The sequence below is a fragment of the Rhineura floridana genome, chromosome 4 (assembly GCF_030035675.1).
Source record: "Rhineura floridana isolate rRhiFlo1 chromosome 4, rRhiFlo1.hap2, whole genome shotgun sequence".
NCBI classification, from domain to species: domain Eukaryota; kingdom Metazoa; phylum Chordata; class Lepidosauria; order Squamata; family Rhineuridae; genus Rhineura; species Rhineura floridana.
In genome coordinates this window covers 43,254,519-43,276,836 of record NC_084483.1, presented here as the reverse complement: position 1 = coordinate 43,276,836, position 22,318 = coordinate 43,254,519, and the positions used below count along the sequence as shown (strand labels likewise).

The following is a 22,318-nucleotide window of genomic DNA, read 5'->3' as shown; positions in this document are numbered from 1 at the left end:
GCATGGGATATTAAGGCAATTGTTTTGGAATAGGTTGGATTAATGCAATCTTTTGTGGTTTTTTTGCAATTAATTTTTATTCCAATTTTCAAAACCAAAACAATACAAAAAGAAAACAACACAAATCAATAACTAGTACAATACAAAAAGAATATATATATATATATATATATAAAAGAAAGAATATTGACTTCCGATTTGTCATAGTTCAGCTATAAATCTATAATATATATCAAACCTATCTCTTAATAGATTATAAAATCACCTTCCTGCAGCGGTTATCTTAGTTGGTTTCAAATCTCATTAACATCATATCATTTTAATCTTCCACAAAAAGTCAAAGAGAAGTTTCCAATCCTTGAGATATATGTCAATCAATTTTTTTTCTAAATAAACATGCCAGTTAATCCAACTCATCAAATCTACTAAGTCCAGTAATTTCAAATTGCTATAATTCAGCTATAAATCTATAATGTATAACAAACCTATCTCTTAATAGATTATAAAATCACCTTCCTCCAGCGGTTATCTTAGTTAGTTTCAAATCTCATTAACATCCTATCATTTTAATCTTCCACAAAAAGTCAAAGAGAAGTTTCCAATCCTTGAGATATATATCAATCAATTTTTTTTACTAAATAAACATATCAATTAATCCAACTCATCAAATCTACTAAGTCCAGTAATTTTAAATCGCTCTTCTGTCATTATCCATATTGGGTCCATCTTCCATCTTCTATCTTTACGCACCCAAAAATCTTGCTGTCATAGTCATATAATAAAAGTCTGATAGGAATTTCCTCCATCACAGATATTTTCTTGCCATCAAATCCAAACGTATCACTGAAGTATTGTTGCAAAGCCACATCTCTGTTCCTCTTTTCCACATGATACACTAGTACATCTCTTGAAGATTTTTCCATTGACACAAAACAGGGATTAATTCTGTTAAGTTTCTCCATTTCAAGTTCCATCAAATCCTTCCAGTCCAGGAATTTTTTTGAACCGATAATATCTTTATCTCCAATCTCTTCAATTCCTTCAGGGACAGCGCTGAATTCCAAACTGTAATATTTGTCTCCAGGATCCATCACAGCCAGGAAATCCAAATCTTTTTTCATGTCCATAATTAAGCCAATCTCCATAGTTTGAACCTTGCCTTTAATTTCTCTTTCATCCTTTTTTTGTTTTCCAGATCTATCTTTATTCTCCTTTCTCATAGAATCCTGTTTCTTTCAGCTCCTGTCTCATTTCGTGAAATTCAATTCTCCACGCTTGTCTATTATTTCTCAGTTCTTGTTTTATTGAATTAATCCCATTCATTATTTTCTGAAACATGTCTAGAGATAAAGTCCCTTCTTGTACATCCATGATCTTCTTAATTGTCATTCTTAAAGCCAAAGGAACAAAACTCCTTCAATTTTCAATGTCCCAAACAAAGAGCAGCTTATTTCTTTAACCAGTTACAAAGGAGTTAATCTTTCCAACCAACTAACGTCACACGCTAGACAGCCCTTATCTCTTATCTACCCGGAAGTGTAACAACGGCTTTAGTTCACAGCGTCCAAATAACTAGTAGCAGAGAGAATGAGCAGATTCGTCAAAAAAAAAAGTAGATCAGGAAAAATAGTCCCAGCCATATATTACACAAAAGTCTTATAAATCAAAAAGATTTCTTATCTCTTCCAATCAGAAATCTCCCGTCCGTTGTAATCTTTAAAATGCTATTTTCCATGTCAGCTTTTTGCAATAAAAAAAAGATAAGCTATTTATATTTTCTTCCCCCTTAGTTCCGTGAATAAAAAAAGGAAAGTCTTACCTCACCTAGGTTATCTCAATTGCTGTTACTTTGACAAATCTCCTTAGCTGTATAGATAAGAAAATGATGAATGTAGACAGGAGGATGTTTGCCTGTTAATCCGTAAAAAAAAACAACGTATCACTTATCCAGCTGAGCTAGCATAAAAATCCTCGCTCTGTCTGAGCTGCTGGAAGACAGACAATTCTGACGAATTCCAGACTCCAACAATCAAAACAAAGCTGTGTGGGAAATCTCACGTTTCTTCCTTATCCGGAAGAAATTATTCCCAGTCAGAAAAGAGCCTTCTGACTGAATTTAAACTGGATAAGTTTCATCCAAGATGGAGCTCGTCTCAGAGGCTGCACAGGCGTAGGGATCCTCCTGGGAAGTCGGATTAATGCAATCTTTTGGAACAAGGATCTTGTTCTTCCCTTTTTTGTTGTCCTCTTCTATTTCTATACAGTAACTACTGTAATAGTTCACTTTGTCCCTACATACTAGTCGCTGTATTGTTGCATTTAGGGTTCTGACCGTGTTTCTATTTCCTTTTACTTTTGCTTTCCTTCTCTCTTTAACCATTTTAAGAGTTTCTTTAATCATCCATTGAGGTCTTTCTCTCTTTTTAACTAGAGGTATTGTCTTTTTGCATTCTTCCCTGATCATGTCTCTGACTTCACTCCATAGTTTTTCTGGTTCTCTGTCAACTAAGTTAAAAGCCTCAAACCTGTTCCTTATTTGATCTTTATATTCTTCTGGGATGTTATTTAAATTGTATTTTGGCATTATGATTGCTTTGTTGTTTTTCTTTAGCTTTGCTCTGATTTTCAATACGACCAGTTCATGACCTGTACCGCAGTCTGTTCCTGGTCTTGTTTTCACAGAATGGAACGTCTCCATCTTCTGCTACCAATTATATAATCAATTTGATTCCTATATTGACCATTTGGTGATGTCCATGTGTACAGTTGTCTTTTCGGTTGCTCAAACAATGTGTTTGCAAGAAACAAATTATTGGCTTCACAGAATTCAATAAGTCTTTCTCCTGCTTCGTTTCTGTCTCCTAAGCCCCATTTCCCCACAATTCCTAGTTCTTCTCTGTTCCCTACTTTTGTATTCCAGTCTCCCATGATTATCAGAGCATCCTGTTTTGGTGTGTGATCAATTTCTTCTTGTACTTCTGCATAAAATATCTCCAATTCCTCTTCTTCTGCATTTGCTGTTGGAGCATAGACTTGGATGATGGTTATGTTAATAAGTTTCCCATTTAATCTCATTGATATCACTTGCTCAGACCTTGCGTTGTAGCTCCTAATTGCTTTTGCTACATCACTTCTCACTATTAAAGCAAACCCATTTCTTCTTAATTTCCCATTTCCTGCATAAAATATTTCGTAGCTGCCTGATTGAAAATGTCCCATTCCCGTCCATTTTAATTCACTCACGCCAAGTATTGTAATGTTGATATATTCCATTTCTTGCTTGACAATTTCTAACTTTCCCTGGTTCATGCTTCTCACATTCCATGTTCCTATTGTGTGCATCGTACAACTCCAGATTCTCCTTTCACATCTGTACGCATCAGCCTCTGGGCTTCCTTTCGGCTTTGACCCAGCTGCGTCATTAGTTACAGCGCTACTTGTACTTGTCCTTTCTTCTTCCCCAGTAGCTTGGTGAGTGCCTTCTGACCTGTGGGGGTCTCATCTTCCAGCACTATCCCATGTTGCATTTTGGATACTCTGTTCATAGGGTTTTTGTGGTAAGAGATATTCAGAGGTGGTTTACCATTGCCTTCCTCTGAGTTTGGATGCATCTTAGTCTGGTGTCTCAGCTTCAACCATTCTGCCTTGGGTGCCCCTGGTAGGAGTCTAGCCTCTTCGTGTAGACTTCTGGTGGCAGCTTCTTCAACACTCTCAAACCTCCTCACCACGTTAAGGTGTGCATCCTAGAGGGGGACACATGATAGTAGCATTTTTGAAAGGTCCCAGTCCACTACAGTGCTTTCTCATATATCAATGATTGCTTTATTCATAGGCTAAAATCACTGAAATATGGGATTAGGACAGTTTCTCACAAAATTTGTGAGCAGGAAGGTCCATTTTGCCTTGTATCTTGGGATCTACCAGGACTGGAGACTTGTCATTTTAAAGAGAAAAGAAAGCTGGGACTCTAAGGTTCCTGAGCTATGCAAAAAAAGGAAGTCATCCCTCTGTAAAAGCTGTCTCAATGTGAAATAACCTGGTAATTTCCACTACTTCCGATGAGTACTCTTATTAGCAAAGGTGATCAGCTCTAAAGACAATTGAGAATCCCTTGCTTTCATTATATCAGGGAACAGCTTATAGCCTTCTCTTATAACTCTTTCAGCCTGATAATGCTGGTGAACAGATTGTTTATTATTTATTACATTTATACCCCGACTTTCATCATAGAAACCCAAGGCGGCTTACATATGGTTCCCAGGTGGTCTCCCATCCAGGCACTGACCAAACCTGACCCTGCTTAGCTTCAGCAGGGTGCTGGCCTCATGTGCCTTCAGACCATAGCCTGGGACAGATTAGCAAATGAATGGTAATAGATTTAAATCCAGTAAGAAACTTTTGATTATGAAGGTGTGTAGCTAGATTTGGGTTAACAGGTGGATTTTTTACTTTTAAAATAGGGAACCAACCATTGCATGTTTCTCCATTCCAGCAGTCATAGGTGCATTCTGAAGCCTACATAGTACTTAGCAGAGCCTAATTTAAATTTGCTACTTCCTCCCACATTCCATTTTAAGACTGACTAAATGCAGTCTCCATGGTTTCATTATCAGACAGTTTTTTCCCTCCCTTCCTCTGCTTTGTTTTACCAGCTTCTTGATGAAGAGTTCTTAAGAATTCAAAAGCTTGCACACTACTTTATGACATTTTGATTGGTCTAATAAATGTATTGGCCAAATTTTTGAACTATTCATTTAAATATCCACTTCATATATGTATCAAACTTGAATACCTAATTTTTTAAGGCAGAGAAATGAAGCAAAAGCATTCATAGCTAACTCCTTAATAGGGTAATTCTGGAATGACTAACATAACATTCCTAAGCTTCTTTACATATTTTGTGTTTTAACTATTATTATTTGAAGTCCAATTAACATTTAACTATTTTTTAACTGGATTGATCTTCCCTACAAAAATAATCAAGAAGTATGCCACAGGTAGTTTAAATGCTTTCTTCTTTTATGCTTTAAAAGATGTGAACAACAACCTAAATTCTTGCAACCTCAAGAATTTATCTGTAACTTGGATAACTGAATTTTCTAAAAGCATGAATAATAATTTATTATTAATAACAGTCCATCTATAGCAATATATGTAAAGATCTAATGTTTCATGGGCAACTTAGGGTAATATTTATTTGAAACTGTGGAAAAGAGATTTTCTGGCAAATGATCTGTGACCAACATAACAAGTGACAATTCATTGACAGACATCCACAAATAATTGCCTTCAAAGCAAGACCCCGTGCTGGGTTCTCGTATGCACAGCAGCCGAGGGTCGGTAGTCGGGGAGGGGGAGTGGTGGTTATTTACCGAAGGTCCCTGGTTCTCACCAGACCTCCTCTCTGTGAGACCAAGGTGGCAGATTGCATGTACTGGAGGTTGGGCCCAAAGGGCAGTCTAGGGATTCTGCTCGTGTACCACCCACCCCGCTGCACGACGGACTCCCTGGCCGAGGTGCTGGAGGTGGTCTCGGCTGTGCGTGTACAGTCCCCAAACCTGCTGGTATTGGGGGACTTCAGTGTACATTCAGAGGCCATCCTTACTGGGGCGCCTTGGGACTTCATGGAAACCATGGCTTCCTGGGAGCTGCACCTTATTACAATGGGGCCCACCCATGTAGCCAGTCATGCACTCGACCTTGTGTTTGTCTCGGGAGAGGAGGGGAGTGATCTGAAAATTGGGGGTACATCCATCACCCCCTTGTCATGGTCAGACCACTACTTGGTGAGGTTGGACCTTTCGATGCCACAAACCCTCCGTGGGGGTGGAGGACCTATTAAAATGGTCCACCCCAGGTGTCTGATGGATCCTGATGGATTCCTGAATGTGCTTGGGGATTCTCTGGAGCATGCACACAGCCACTCGGCTGAGACCCTGGTGGAGGGGTGGAATGCCGCAATCGCCAGGGCATTAGACCGGGTGGCTCCGAAACGCCCTCTCCCCCTGAATAGAACTCAGACGGCACCGTGGTTCACCCCACGGTTGCGAACTCTGAGGCGGGAGGTGAGACGGCTAGAGCGCCGGTGGCGGAAATCTCGCTCTGACGACGATCGGACACATGTTAGAGCGGCTGCGGCAGCCTATCATGTGGCAATAAGGGCAGCAAAAAAAGATTTTTATGCTGCCTCTATTGCATCTGCAGAGTGCTGTCCCAGGAGACTGTTCCAAGTGGTCCGGAGCCTGGTCGGTCCAGTTGCTCCGGAACCAATGGAACATGCTAATGCCTCCTGTGACGAGTTTGCTAAACACTTTGCGGGGAAAATTGATCGTATTAAGAGTGCTATTCCGTGCGCTGTGGACACAGTGAGCGAGCCAGAGGTGACCAGTGGTGCTCTGGTGGTGTGGGATCGGTTCCAGCTTCTTCCATCTGATGAAGTGGACAAGGTGCTTTCAACCTTAAAGCCAACCACTTGCTTACTCGATCCTTGCCCATCGTGGCTCATTATGAGCTGCAAAGATAGACTGGGTGAGGGGATCAAGATGGTGGTAAATACATCTCTCGAAGAGGGAGTAATGCCATCAGCGCTCAAGGAGGCAGTAATGCCATCAGCGCTCAAGGAGGCAGTAATAAAACCAATCTTAAAGAAGCCCTCCTTGGATCCCCAAGATCTGAACAACTTTTGCCCAGTCTCAAATTTGCCATTCTTAGGCAAGGCGATTGAGCGGGTGGTGGCAAAACAGTTGCAAGCGCACTTGGAGGAAGCAGATTATCTGGATCCATTTCAATCGGGCTTCAGGCCTGGACATGGGACTGAAACAGCCTTGGTCGCCTTGGTAGATGATATGAGGAGGGCGTGGGATAGGGGCGAATGCACCTTCCTTGTCCTCCTTGATCTCTCAGCGGCTTTCGATACCGTTGACCACGTTATCCTCCTGGACCGCCTGAAGAGGTTAGGCATGGGGGGCACTGTATTGCAGTGGTTCCATTCCTTCCTCTCTGGTAGGTACCAAAGAGTGGCATTGGAGGATGAGGTTTCGGATCCTTGGCCTCTCACTTGTGGGGTGCCACAGGGTTCCATCCTCTCCCCGATGCTGTTCAACATCTATATAAAGCCGCTGGGGGCAATCATCAGGAGATTTGGGCTGCAATGTCATCAGTATGCGGATGACACGCAGCTCTATCTCTCATTTAAATCTTCACCAAGGTTGGCTGTAGAAACCCTGTCCAAGTGCCTAGAGTTGGTGAGTGGCTGGATGGGAAGGAATAAGCTGAAGCTGAACCCTGACAAAACCAAGGTACTGTTTGTGGGAGACAAGGGAAGGCTGGGGGATGTGGACCTGGTGCTCAATGGGGTACATTTGCCCCTGAAAGACCAGGTCCGCAGCCTGGGGGTCATTCTTGACTCCCAGCTGACCATGGAGGCTCAAGTCTCAGCTGTGAGCCGGGCAGCGCTGTATCAACTCCATCTGATACGGAGGCTGCGCCCCTACCTTCCCAACCATCTGCTCCCACCGGTAGTACATGCCCTGGTCACCTCTTGCCTAGACTACTGTAATGCGCTCTACGTGGGGTTACCCTTGAAAACGGTCCGGAAGCTGCAACTGGTACAGAATGCGGCGGCTCGTCTGATTAAAGGCAGCCGCCGGCAAGATCACATCACTCCAGTGCTGAAGGAGTTGCACTGGCTACCAGTTGTTTACCGGGCCCAATTCAAGGTGTTGGTTTTGACCTTTAAAACCCTATATGGTTTTAGCCCAGTCTATCTGAAGGAGCGCCTCCAGCATCGTCAGGGATGCCGCTCAACAAGATCAGCCTCAGAAGACCTTCTCTCGATCCCACCGGTTAAAACAGCTAGACTGGTGAGGACTAGAGAGAGGGCTTTTTCAATAGTGGCCCCCACCCTGTGGAACTCTCTCCCAAATGATCTCCGCCATGCCCCTTCTATGATAAGCTTCCGCCGGGCCTTGAAGACCTGGCTCTTCAGGCAGGCTTTTGGGGTGGGTTAGGTTTCTTACTGTTATGGTTTTAAATTTTAATGTTTTAATGTATTGCTTTATCTTGTACGTCGCCCAGAGTGGCTGGACAACCAGCCAGATGGGCGACTAATAAATTAAATAAATAATAATAAATAAAATAATAAATATGACACTTCACTGTAAATTCACAAGTTGCAGGTCAGCATCAAGTCCTTGTGGAAAGTTGTAATACCCCTGGGAATTTACAGTTGGCTGTAGCAACACCTTAATGATTTTTTTCCAACTCGTTTATCATCATTTGCAGGGAAGACAAATGTCACGGAATTCCCCCATTTTAAGTGGAGGATTTCATATTAATGATCATCAAACAAAATTTCACAACATATTTTGTTTTCACAATAAACATATTTTGGCCAACTTTTTTTTCGACGTTCCTGTCTCAAACTCAAAAACAAAGTTGCCAATTGTCACAAGTTGTCTAGTGGATATTTCTGCTTCTGTACTTTCTTTCAATATAATCACATTTCCATAGAAGCACCACGTGTTTTTGGTGCTTATTTTAAATTGTGTGAAAAATTCATTTGTGTTCAAGACTGCCTTCAATCTTTTATAGTCTTGTACCGTTCCCTGATGCAAGGCAAGTGACCGTCAGCTCCTGAGGTGAATTTTTGTATCTCTAGACGAGCCCGTCTATTCACCCTAGCTGAGGAGAGCCAATCAGGACAGGCCTGCCTCCTTGATACATCTTAAGGGAAGCTGGTAGAAGTTTCTACATGCTACAAGAAAGAGGGTGGGGGGGGTCTAGTAGGGAAATATCAATTCTACACATTTCAAAACCGCAGAGGTTGAAATGTACTGATAATTAACCTAAAAAGTTCTCTGTTTACTAAATATATTACTTGTCTGCCCTCACTGTGTCTGACTTTTGTTCAGATTGTAAGCTTCTTGAGGGCATGGAGCCTGTCTCTATAAAACTCTGTAATATGCCCTACACCAGTGGTTGCCAGACTTTTTCTCCCACAGACCACTTGGAAATTGCTAAGGGCCTTGGTGGACAACTTAATGATTTAATTAATTAATTAATTAATTAGATTTATATGCCACCCTTCCTCCCAGTAGGAGCTCAGGGCAGCAAACAAAAACACTAAAAACACTCTGAAACATCATAAAAACAGACTTTAAAATATATTAAAACAGAACATATTTAAAATATATATTTTTAAAAGCTTTAGAAACATCTTTTTTTTAAAAAAAAGGTTTAAAAGCATATTAAAAAGCAATTCCAACACAGATGCAGATTTCATTCAAAAGAATTTAATGCGATCTCTTGAGTATACTACTGAGAAGCCTCCATTCATCCCTGGTATTTAATTTCGTTTGCTTCTCTCTCCCAATCATGGGCATATCCATTGGCTGCAAAGAGATACTCCATTTCTGTTCGTCTCATTCCGTTTCCAGTCCCCCCCACCTCTATGGCAGCCAAATAAATACTGACATACATTTGACAATCTATGCAACACACTAAAAAGGGTGAGAAAGATATAAAAATTACTTCCCTGAGTTTGCAACAGCTGCCCTCTAAGCACTCTTGCAACGCAACCACAACTAAAGACTACATATTTTTAACATATATATATAAAGTGAGTGAGCGTGGGGAATGGGGGGGTAGAGCAAGTGAGCGAGGGGGGAGCTGAGAGAGTGGGGGCAAGATAGTGGGGGTATCAGGACAAGTGAGGAAGTGTGCAAGTGTGGGCAAGAGAGCGGGGGTGGGGCATTAGGGTGAGTGAGGGAGTGTGTGAGGGGGGTGGCTGAGCGAGTGCAGGCAAGAGAGCGGGGATGGGGTGTTAGGACAAGTGAGGGAGTGAGTGAGGGAGTGGCTGAGCAAGCGTGGGCAAGAGAGGGGGTGGGGGCGTTAGGACGAGTGAGGGAGTGTGCGAGAGGGGGTGACTGAGCGAGTGCGGCGAAGACAGCGGGGGCGGGTTGTTAGGACGAGTGAGGGAGTGTGCGAGAGGGAGTGGCTGAGCGAGCGTGGGCAAGAGAGCATGGGTGGGGGCATTAGGACAAGTGGGAGTGTGCGAGAGGGGGTGGCTGTCCAAGCACGGACAAAAGAGCATGGGTGGGGGTGTTAGGACGAATGAGGGAGTGTGCAAGGGGTGGCTGAGCAAGCGCGAGCAAGAGAGTGGGGGTGGGGGCATTAGGACACGTGAGGGAGTGAGCGGGGATAGGGCCAGTGTGCTAGCAGGTAGGTGGCAGGGGGAGGAGGAGTGGCATCTGGAGTGAGTCCGGAGATCACCCCTGAAAGCCGGAAAGGTCTGGTAACCCTCTCACACACAGAGCTCCTCACCTCCATTCTTGCCCTCAGGCTTTCTCTCTCCACCCCTTTCTTCTCCACCACCATCCATTCTTGAAGCAATTTTTTTCTCTTTCTCTCCACTTCCTCCCTCATGCCTCTTAACACAGAGCACAAAGGAAGAGCAGTGCTGCGCAGAAGCCCAGTATAAGGCACATGGCTTTCGTCCACCAATCACAGCAGCAGAAGACTTCCCCTGCTTTCCCCCCCAGTAATGTCCAAACGTAATACCAGAAACGTTAGTTGCAGCTGAAAAGTAATGAAATTACCACTTGTTCTGTTACAAGCAAAATGTAACGAAGTTACCCATTTGTTACCCAAAAAAGTAATAAATTACAACTAACTCGTTATTTCTAATGAGTTACTTCCAAGCTCTGATTTTGACCGGGAGGAAGTTGTCAGAAACGAATGGTTTGATGGTGGGCTTTTTCAAGAGCAGTCAGATCACCGCCTCTTTCAGGGCAGCTGGAACCACTCCCTCCCACAACAATGTGTTGACCACACCCTGGATCCATTTGGTCAACCCCCTTTTGTCAAGCTTTAATAAGGGCAAGAAGGGCAAGTCATCAGGCAGCATCAACTGAAACCGTTCCCAAGAAGTTGCACTGGACATCTCACTGGCGACTACAGTAGATGTGGATGGGGCATCAAGATTGCTCTGGAGGTGTGCAGAAGTGCCTTGCAAACAATTCACAGCTGCCTCCGAAGGGTCTAAAACTCTATTTTCTGGAGTTGATGTCAACCGACCACTGACAATACAGAAAAGCTCCACTGGATGGCTACCTGAGGATGCAGTGGTGGCAGAGAAGTGGGCCTTCTTCGCCGCCCTCACCACCGCACAGTAGGCACAGTTATGATGTTTTACATATGCCTGATCAGGCTCACAGCTGATCTTTCGCCACTTGCACTCTAGCCATCATCCAACCTGTTTCATTGCCCATAGCTCACTGGTGTACCTAGGTGCAAACTGGGCTCCACAATGCTGGAGAGGGCACTGGGGGCAACCGTGTCAAGAGCCTAACATGCCTTGCTGTTTCACAGCGTGACAAGGGCTTCAACAGGGCCACCTGCTCTATCTACTGGGAACTCCCCCAGGTCATTCAGGAATCCTGTGGATTCCATTAGTCTCTGGGGGCAGACCATCTGAATCTGTCCACCACTCCTGCAGGGGAAGATTGGAGCCATAAATCTAAACTTCACCAGGAAGTGGTCTGACCATGACGATCTGGTGACATCCACCCCTCTATCTCCAGAACACCCCTTCCTCCATCTGGAGCAAAAACCAAGTCGAGGGTGTGCCCTGCACTATGTGTCGGGCTGGTGACAACTTGAGACAGCCCCATGGTCATCATGGAGGCCATGAAGTCCTGAGCCAGAACACTAGAAGCGACCTCAGCATGGACATTGAAATCACCCTGGACTGTCATTCTGGGCTCCTCTAATACAACAGCCGAGACATCCTCTGCCAGCTCGGTCAGAGAAGCTGCCAGGCAACAGGGTGGATGGTACACCAACAGCAATTCTGGTTTACTGTCTCCTTGGCCCGACACCAGGTGCAGGCCCTCACAGCCAGCTCCAAGACAGAGTGGTTTCCTGGTGACAAAGATGGAAGTTCTGTAGAACAAAGTAGCTCCTCCCTCCCATCCCTGCAGACTGTGCTGGTGTTGCACTGAGTATCCAGGTGGGCAAAGATGGGTCAGATCAACTCCTTCTAGCTCACCCACCCAGGTCTCAGTAATGCATACCAAACTGGCACCTTCATCCACAATCAAATCATGGATGAGTGTGGTCTTATTGTGTACCGATCCCGTGATAAACAGCAACACACACAGGCTAGTGAGCACAGCAGATGAGCAACGAGGAACCTATCCATGAGAGGAGTGGGAGCGAGAAAAAGCCGTAGTTCACTCCCCATGGCTATACCTCCCTCTACCCATGATCACTGAAATTGGGGTGGCATCACCCATGTTCCTCCATACTAAGACTTCTCCTAAACACTTGATATGGACCCAACAACAGCCCACCAACAAAACCTACTTGAACCAGTTATCCCAGTAGGCCTCTGCGAGAATTGGGAACAGTCAGACCCACTCAATATCTTTCACACAGGGCACATCTACTGCACCCCCGTCTCACACCCAGGGAGGGCCAGCCTTCTGCCAGTTGCAGACTCTCACTCTGAAGGCATCTGGTGACTTTCTCATTCAGTTCACTGCACAGGCTCTCACGCTGCGCAGGAACTACACATGCACCATATGCCCTCCCCACTACTAATCTCTTCTAGATTAGTTAAAAAAATTGGATGTAGCACCCTCACCCTCGGGACTCCTTAAGGGGCTCCCCAAGGGCAGCCGGGCTTTTATGCTTCGTGACCCAGTCAGGAGTTGATGCAAGAGGCTGCAAGATTGACTGCAGCATCTCTCTGGAGTCAGGGTCAGGTGGGGGCCCCCAGTCCTTGCAGCACTTACCAGGGACTTCAGCTGTCTCAAGAGAGAGCAACCCAGAGGAGTGAGCAAGCAAGCACCCAGATGCTCAGATACTCACTCCCAGAACAGATCTTCTCCAGTCCCCCAGTGCTGCAGCTGTTCCTAACATTTTCCTGCCTGTTGTAGCTACTGTAATATGCTGTGCTAGAGGCTGTATGATTTTTAATTACACTTTTACAAATCTGCTGTGGACCACCTGCATTAAAGCTCTCAGAGCACAGTATGGAAACCATTGTCCTACACTGATGGTATGCTACAAATAACAAATAATTATTAAATTCTCAGGGAAGGAACTATGACAGTCCTAAAAAGGAATTTAAATGACACACATTTATGTTATGTAAGTTGTTCATTGTGGTGTTATGTTGGTCACAAGATCTGTTGCCTGGAAAAGACATTTCAGATAATATCTCATCCTATTTTCTGAATACTGACAAATTCAAAGAAAGGAATAAAGTTAATACTTAGATTTTTCTTTTCATTTGTTGAGTGGGGGGGGAATATGGTTTTTGTGACTAACATAACACACTCAAGCAACATAAGTTGTATTGTTCTAAACTCACCTAATTTTGTTCCTAACATAAAAGGTCTTTGCAGTTTATCAAATCAGATAGCTAAACTATCAATACAATAAAGGGTCATTAACCTATTGTGTATTTTCTTGAAGAGGTCTTCAACTGAAGATCTGGGAAAAGTTAGAAAAATTCTGAATCTTGCATGCCACACTTCTGGTTGTTTTACTTATGTGTAAAATGTCATTTTGAAAAACTATTGCTAGATAATGACTTTGGGAAATTATCTTTAAAATGATATGGAACATGGACATATGAAAATGAAAAATGGATCTGTAGGTTGACATTTTCATGGAATTACCAATAGCGTAGGAGAATTGAGCATACATAGTTACCATTGCGAAAATCCATCATTTGGGTTAGCAGCCAAGGCTGTCGCCCACTCCTTCCCTGGTTTACAACTGTTGGGAAGAGCAGACAAAATTTCCCTTTTGAGAACAAGAATCCTAGTTCTTTTTTATGTTTGGCAGTTGCTCATCTTGTAATACAAAGTTTGCTTCGAAATCCAACCTTTCTTAGGGTAAACCTATCAACAAGCCTCTAGCAAAAGAAAAAGTGGGATTGATTCTGAATCTAATGTTTTACCAACCCTAAGCATCTTTGAAGCCACGGATACTTAATACATTAATGTTTTCCCTGTTTGGTCTGTGACTGTATTAAACTTTACTACTACTACTACTACTACTACTATCAGTGTTTTCCATGAGGTATAAGGCTTAACTGATTGTCGATGCTTTACCTTGCATTACAGCAGTGTAAAAAGAGCTGGAGCCAGGGTTTAACAGATTTAATATAATGTGGTAATTCTATGATAGAGAATATGTTGCATTTTAAAGCACATATCGGCCTGATTCATATGTCACATTAAACCATAGTTAAAAACAAACTGTAGCTTAATGTGAATGAACAGCTTGCTGGTGCACACTGCTGAAAAGCTGTTACCCCATTTTTCCCTGCTCTTGCTGAGCCACCAGGAAACAAATTGGAGACATCCCAACTTGGGCTCATGGTTTGTCTCTCTTCAAACTAACCATGAGTGATAAATAAGGTTTTGTTTTTTTCCTTACTGTTCATGGTTTGTTTGGAGAGAAATGAGTTCAGACTTTATTATTATTATTATTATTATTATTATTATTATTATTATTATTATTATTATTATTATTATTATCCCATCTTTTCTCCAAGGAGCTCAAGGTGGCATACAAACTTGGTTCTCCTCCTCATTTAATCCCCACAAGAAACCACTGAGGTAGGTTAGGCTGAGAGGCAGTGACAGACCCAAGGTCACCCAGTGAGAGTCATGGCTGTGTGGGGATTCAAACCCTGGGCTCCCAGGTCCTAGTCCAACACTCTAACCACTATACCATGCTGGCTGTCTATCCAGACATCATGACAAGCCTGACTCAGGCTTGTTTCCCAGTGGTGTGGCAACAGGAGGAGTGGGGAAGGAATGGAGCAAAAACTTTCAACAGCATGTACCAGTGTGCTAGACTTGTGGTTTAATGTGACATGTGAACTGGGCAATTCTCTACAAATGTGTTGTATTTTGCATATATTAACTTGTAAAATTATCACTTTTAGGTCCAAGGTGCAGGTTTTCGGGGTTGGAAAGAAGTAACATCCATATTCAATAAGGATGATGAACAACAATTACTAACTGGATGTAAATCTCCAAAATCTAAAGTGTATGTATATAGAGGAGTGGGAAGTGACATAAAAATGTAACCAATTGTGCCTGTAATAAGGTTGCTAGAGGTGTTAAAGCAAGAATCAAAATGTTAAAAAGTGATTAAAATTCTAGAAGGTGAGACATTTCTTATATCACATTTATATTATTTCTTAGACTTAAAGATCATTTATTTATTTATTTTATTTATTATTTCAATTTATATACCGCCCTTAGCGAAATAGCTCTCAGAGCGGTGAACAAACAAAATAAAATACAATATATCATAATAAAAATACAAAAACATATACAAACAAACAACGAAAAGCACAGCAAAAACAAAATAAATACTACAAAAATTAAAATACAGATTAAAAGATTAAAAAAGTTAAGAAGATTAAAATGCCTGGGAGCATAAAAAGGTCTTTACCTGGCGCCAAAAAGATGGAAGTGTAGGCGCCAGGCGTACCTCTTCGGGGAGGCTGTTCCACAACTCAGGGGCCACCACAGAAAAGGCCCTAGATCTCGTAACCACCCTCCGGGCTTCCCGATGGGTTGGTACCCGGAGGAGGGCCTTAGATTCTGAACGAAGTGAACGGGTAGGTTCATAGCGAGAGAGGCGTTCCACAAGGTATTGAGGTCCCACGCCGTGTAAGGCTTTATAGGTCAAAACCAGCACCTTGAATCTCGCCCGGAAGCAAATAGGAAGCCAGTGCAGACGCGCCAGAACAGGTGTTATATGCGAAGACCGACTGGTCCTCGTCAATAATCTGGCAGCTGCGTTCTGCACCAGCTGAAGCTTCCGAACTGTCTTCAAGGGCAGCCCTACGTAGAGCGCATTACAGTAATCCAATCTTGAAGTTACCTGAGCGTGGACAACGGAGGCGAGGTCGTCCCTGTCCAGATAGGGGCGTAGTTGGGCTACCAGACGAAGATGGTAAAATGCATTCTGTGCCACCGAGGCCACTTGGGCCTCGAGAGACAAGGAAGAGTCGAGAAGAACCCCCAAACTACGTACCTGTTCTTTCAGGGGGAGTGTAACCCCATCCAGAACAGGGTAAGCATCCACCATCTGAGCAGGGAAGGCGTTCACCAACAATGTCTTGGTCTTGTCTGGATTGAGTCTCAGTTTATTAGCTCTCATCCAGTCCATTATCGCGGTCAGGCAACGGTTCAGCACATCAACAGACTCACCTGAGGAAGATGAAAAGGAGAAATAGAGCTGCGTGTCATCAGCGTACTGATGGCAACGCACTCCAAAACTCCTGATAACCGCACCCAGCGGCTGCATGTAGATGTTGAAAAGCATGGGGGACAAGACCGATCCCTGGGGGACTCCACAATGGAGAGTCCATGGTGTCGAGTGATGTTCCCCAAGCACTACCTTCTGGTGACGGTCCGCGAAGTAGGAGCGGAACCACTGCCAAGCAGTGCCCCCGACACCCAACTCCGCGAGTCTCCCCAGAAGGATACCATGGTCGATGGTATCAAACGCCGCTGAGAGATCAAGGAGAATCAACAGAGTCACACTCCCCCTGTCCCTCTCCCGACAAAGGTCATCATACAGGGCGACCAAGGCTGTTTCAGTGCCAAAACCGGGCCTAAAACCAGATTGAAAGGGATCTAGATAATCGGTTTCATCCAAGAGCGCCTGGAGTTGGCTGGCAACCACCCGCTCCAAAAGCTAAGGACATGCATGGGTGAGAAAAAAAGCAGTTGATGTATGCAAATGTCTAGGCTAGGGGGACTTATAAAAAAAGACAATGGCATGGAGCCAAAGTTTTCAAGCCATTCACAAAAGAGTTCCACACAGAAGAGGTCCTTTATTGAATTGAATTCTTTCTGTGAACAGGAGCTGCTCCCATGAGTGAAGTAAAAAAACGATCCAGCCCCAATGCATATAATTCCCTTGGGGGGCCACCAGTGCAAGTCTGTCTCTCCCAGCCATCTGATCTAAAATGCTTTAAGTTTCATTTGAAATAATATACCCATTATAGTATCAAATATTTAAGGGAGCAGATATGCCCCAACTGGCACATATAAGTGCACTGCCCACTCACAAACATATCATCAGCACTATTCCCAATTAGATTTGTGCTAGTTGCACATAGGAATCTATAGCTTCTGTATTGTAACTGTTTTAATATGGGCTCCTCTGGGAGAAAGGACAGGATATAGATTTAATAAATAATGTATTCCATTCTGATTTATTTTGAATAATTTTATTCTGTGTTTAGCCATTTTAAAGACTGGAAAAGTAAAAAGTTTAAATAAAAACACATTTATAGCCAGACTTGAACAGCCATACGAGGATAATGACAAAATTGCTCTGGTCTTCTTCTGTCATGAAGTAAGTATGTCTACATTTCTTTCCCTGAGATATGTTCCAATAAAAACAAAATTTTATTGTTTCCTAGAACGAGTTTAAAATCAAAGGAGGATGTGAAATCAGAAAAGAAAGCTGGGTTTTGGGACAGTTTGGTTATAAAACAGAACATCCAGTCCAGGAAGCCAGATGAGATTGAAGGATGGGAGCCTCCACAGATCTCTGCCAGTGATCACCTCAACAATGCAGGAAATACTTTAAGTGACTATCCATCTTGGCCAGGTTGGGAAGATGAAACCAAAGGCTCCACAAAATACACAAACCTGGCAAGCTCAGGAAATAGTTCAAGGTGGAGTATCAAATCAGCTGGAAGGCTGGTTAGCATAAGGCGACAAAGCAAAGGCAACCTTACTGATAACTGGGAAGAACTAGAATGACACACTGAATGTGCAATGTTCTATAAAGGATGGTAGGTGACACAGTTTATGTATACCTTCAAACCAAAATCAAAACTGCTTAATATTGCACCTTTACAGAATAGTATTCACATTGTCCAATAGTTGCTCACCTTATAGTAAGTTTTCTAGTTCTTAACATTTTCCACATTGAACAAAGTCAAGCACCGACTCTGTGCCTATATTTCACCATTCATATTCTACAGCATTTAGGTTTGCTCTTTAACAACAAACACACACAATTTAATGAATGTATACACTGGTTGGATATTTGATTGCCTTACATAGAGAACTTCAAACTACAGAAGTTCTTATTTCCTTATTTTGGACATCATACATTTATATTTTGAACGCTGTTCTGGTTGTGTGAAAGTGCTGATCTGCAGCTTGACACTGCATTGTTTCAGCTTCATACATTGCTGTACTTGTCCTTAGCATGAATGTGTGACTCTCTGACTGGAGAGTCAGAGATCCTGCATTTTTCCTAAAGTACTGAATTGTACATAAATTGTAAGAACTCCACACTCACGTATCTTCCATTACAAAATCTTCACAAATGAGTAAAATAAGGCTTCCATGTATTATGCTGATTGATCTACAATACATCTAAAACAGGTTTGCAATTATCCTAAACCGCATAAACACAGATGTGGTGACAGCAAACTTGATTTATGTATTCCCTACGTGCTATAGTAGACACCAAAAGCAGCTTGCATATGGTTGGTCTTCTCCTTGCAGTAACAACATACAAAAGGCCCTCATCACTCCAGTAACCTGGATCACATGGATACTTCCCATGCCAGTGGTGATTCTCAAATGGGTCTTTGTACACTTTACCACTATGGCATGGAGCCCACCTACATGGATATGGATGTTTTCACTAGCTACTATGTCATTTAGGAAATGTAGGAATCAGGCCTGAGTTTCAGAAAATTCAGCCAGTGCAGAAACCTTATCAGTTTAGGAGGCACATTGCTTTTTTACTTTTATCCTTCTTCTCCTCAAACTACATGATCCCATGTTGCTTTTTTGCCGGATTTGTTGATGCTGTCTCAGCATTTACAGAGTAATAGTAGTTGGCTAACAAGGGTTATTTAAGTATGTGTATTTGCTGTTATGAGATTCAGTCTTATTGGTTGCTGCAATTTTTTATTAATAGCATATTGCTAAGCATTATAGTGCATATGGGAAATTGGAAATGTATTATAGGTAAGACATAGGGTATGTCTCCTCTCGCTCCCCAGTTGAGTATTTTCACATACTCATTTTAATTTAGAATTATTCAATTTATGAGACTGGAGTGACATAAGGACACTGTAATTCAGTGTGCTGACATACTACTGTGACAAGAGAAGAACTCCAGTACAACATCATTTGAACATCCTCTTTTAGTTACAAAACAAAATATACGTGTCTTTTTTTCATTTGCCATAGCCAAATTCTAACATCAAACTGTGTGCTTGAGATATTGTACAAGATAATATTTGTTGCAGAGGAAGACAATTTTTAATGGCCAGAATAACTGAGCATCAAGTTCTTATGGCTAGGCTTTATGTACAGCTTCCCTCAATGTCTGGAGATCTAAGTGGCTAAGAATGATTTTGCTAGCAGAAGGAAATCTAACACCAACCCCACTTGGAGGAAAATAGCACGCTGTCAGTAATAGAGGGAATATAATACACGGGAGTCACCATAGAGCCATCTGCTCAGCTAACTACTACTATTACTGATTTGAATAGAAAGAAAATGTCAAAAGTGCCTTGTTCTATAATACCGCACTATAAATGCTCAGACTTTTTCATTTCTTCCTTGCTGTTCCTTTTGGACGCTTGTTTAATTTCTGACTTTGAGATTCTGTGAAATGAACGTTACTCCGAGATGCTAGAGTATTTCTTTTCCTCAAGTTATGAACCTTTACTCGCCACTGATGCTGAGCCTTTGTACCACTGATTATGTAATCACCTTATTCAGCAATATGGACATCTTTTTAAAAGTTCAAGTTTTGCTTCCAACGTCCAGCAGCTTTTAAACAAAATGAAAGATTTTATAACTTTTTAATAGCCCATTCCATATAAAGGATTGTCATCCAGTGGTGACTCAGCTAATGGTAAGGGTTCTGTCAGTGGAACAGGGAGGAATCTTCAGCTGTTCCCCCTCTCCTATGCTATCCCCCTAACTCTGCTCTGGAGGGTGCCCCAATCCTCTGGAACACATTTTGGGTCTGTGGACGAGGGCTACAGGAAGTGGTGGAATTGCAAATAATTGCTTCACTCGCCATTCTACTGAAGGAAGCCTTACAGTTCACTGAGTGACACTGGTGGATGCAACCCAGAGATTTTACAGTACAACAGAATAAAGGATTATTATAAGATATATTGGCCTGTCTCCCATCTCCTCCATGACTCCCCCCCTCTTCCACAGTCTCCTTCAGCAGTAAAAGCTCTCCAATGCCTTTGAATGTGGCATTGGTCCTATCTTCCTGTTCCTGCCCCATTTTTAGAAACTCCTGTTCCAGTAGAAGCTTGCAATCTTGAGACTTACGCGGACTGCAGGATTCTGGGACTAGATTGCCACAACCAGAGAGCACTTGTGTAACAAGAAAGCCATCCTCCTGTTATATTCAAGTGGTCTGCAGCATGAAATTGTGTTATTAGCCCACTGCTTCTTGCTTTTCCTGTACAGATATGTATTTGGAAACCATTGGTATTTGTGCTATTTTAGTGGGAACCTAGAAATGGCATGTATCTTTTCAAATACCAACCTGAACATGATTGCTGTGGCAATACAATATTTTGCTGAAGGAGGGTTGGGATCTCGAACTATTGCATAACTGAATCTGTATTGAAAAATACAGATTTGGATAGGCAAGTTAAAAACCAACAGAAGGTGCAACCCAGTCAAAGTTGACCACATTTAAGTCTTGTTCAGTTGAGTGGAAGAGTTAAATGCATGTTTAACTTTTACCCATTGAAATCAGGAAGATTTAACACAACTTAACTTGGGTTAGATCATGCCCTGAATGTTATGTCTTGGATGTAATTGCAGACTATAGCCATTTTCTTTATGCAAAGATTTCTCTAGTTTACAGTTCATGAAGGGCCTTCATACAGCAGAAGCTGAAGTGTAGTATGGTGGCACTGAGCTCTGTCATGGAAAGAACCTCCAGAAGTGATGGGGTGAAGGTCAGGAGCTCCATGTTTACCATCTGTGGAAGCTTTTTTATATGGTGATAAGTAGCAGTTATGCCTTGCAAATTATACTGTCAAGTGCCTGTACTTTACCTCAATTACATATTTGTGGTGCACAGCTTAATTCCATGTGAAAGTAATGTTCACACATTTGTGCTGTATTTAGATAACCAGTGAAGACAAAGAAACATCCACCATTTTAAATCCTATGTGTTGATTTAAGCTTTTATAATCTTAAGTGATGCACTGCTGAAGTGGATCTTATGCTTTACCAGCAGGGCTGATTTGGTTGATTCTGTCCCACTTCTCAGAAAACAGTTCACTTTCCCTCTTAGTCATGTGACAGGCAAACCTTTGCTACAGTGTGCACAAAACCAGCAGCTCACAAGGCATGCCTAGTCCAGCTTCTTCCTCACCACCCATGGTATTAACTGCCATGAATTATGGGAGCTCTGAGGGAAGCACTGACAGTCTGCTCCTGAGCTGGAGCCCTTCCCAAGCACCAAGAGGGCATGTGTTGTCCTCTTGGTCTTGATGTTGTATCCTATGTGCTATGCACAGGTCCACAGGATCCGGCCTTTGGCAGGAATTTGAGATACATAAAATATAGCCTGATTTTTAAGCTATGGAAGATTTTTACAAAACTGGGACACAATCCAACAAAATGTCTGAACTTTCATACCTCATTGATTTCCATAGCGTTTGATGTGTTTGTTTCTCTCTCTCTGATTGAAATCAGTGAGATGCAAGTGTCCTTCTTTGGCTGGATCACACCCATATTTTACTAAAGCATAATTATTTAATTTTAAGAGCAGTGATTACATTTTAATATAATTTATTGTTGTGCTTTTGGAGGATTATTTGTTTGAAATGAGTTTTTGTGGTATTTTATTTGTTGCAAATTTTTATTCTTTCTACTCTTTTAAAATATCACTTCATAGACATTAATGGGCCTTCCTTTAAAATGATATATACCTTCTTTGCTTTGTAACCATCTGATTTTATGGCTACTGGTTTTAAAGACACCATTATGATTGTATTCTAAGATTGCACATGTGTAACAATTCAAATTTTTATGTTGCCTGTTCACTGCATATATGCATAATTCTTGGCTTGAACTCAATGAAGGTGAAATGCTTTATGTGGCTGCCAACTAGTCACAGTGCTCACAGTTCCTCTGGTATTTTATTAGTTTCACTTGAAAAATATAGTATTTTCACAAATAAATAAAAATTTAGTTGAAACCAGTCAAATTCCTTCATTTAAATCTACTCATATTAAGATAAAAAAGATTGT

At 42.2% G+C, this 22,318-nt stretch overlaps 1 protein-coding gene across 7 annotated transcripts in view; it reads left to right on the top strand.

Annotated features, from left to right (window-relative positions):
* Positions 1 to 22,266, top strand: part of TDRP (testis development related protein) — a 74,659-nt gene extending 52,393 nt beyond the window's left edge. For all 7 annotated transcript variants that reach the window (XM_061622884.1, XM_061622885.1, XM_061622883.1 and 4 more), the window contains 2 exons: positions 14,969 to 15,072; positions 17,471 to 22,266. In XM_061622884.1, coding sequence (XP_061478868.1) covers positions 14,969 to 15,072; positions 17,471 to 17,816 — 450 coding nt within the window. In that variant the 3' untranslated portion in view covers positions 17,817 to 22,266. The remainder of the gene's footprint in view (positions 1 to 14,968; positions 15,073 to 17,470) is intronic.
* Positions 22,267 to 22,318: the final 52 nt, after the last annotated feature.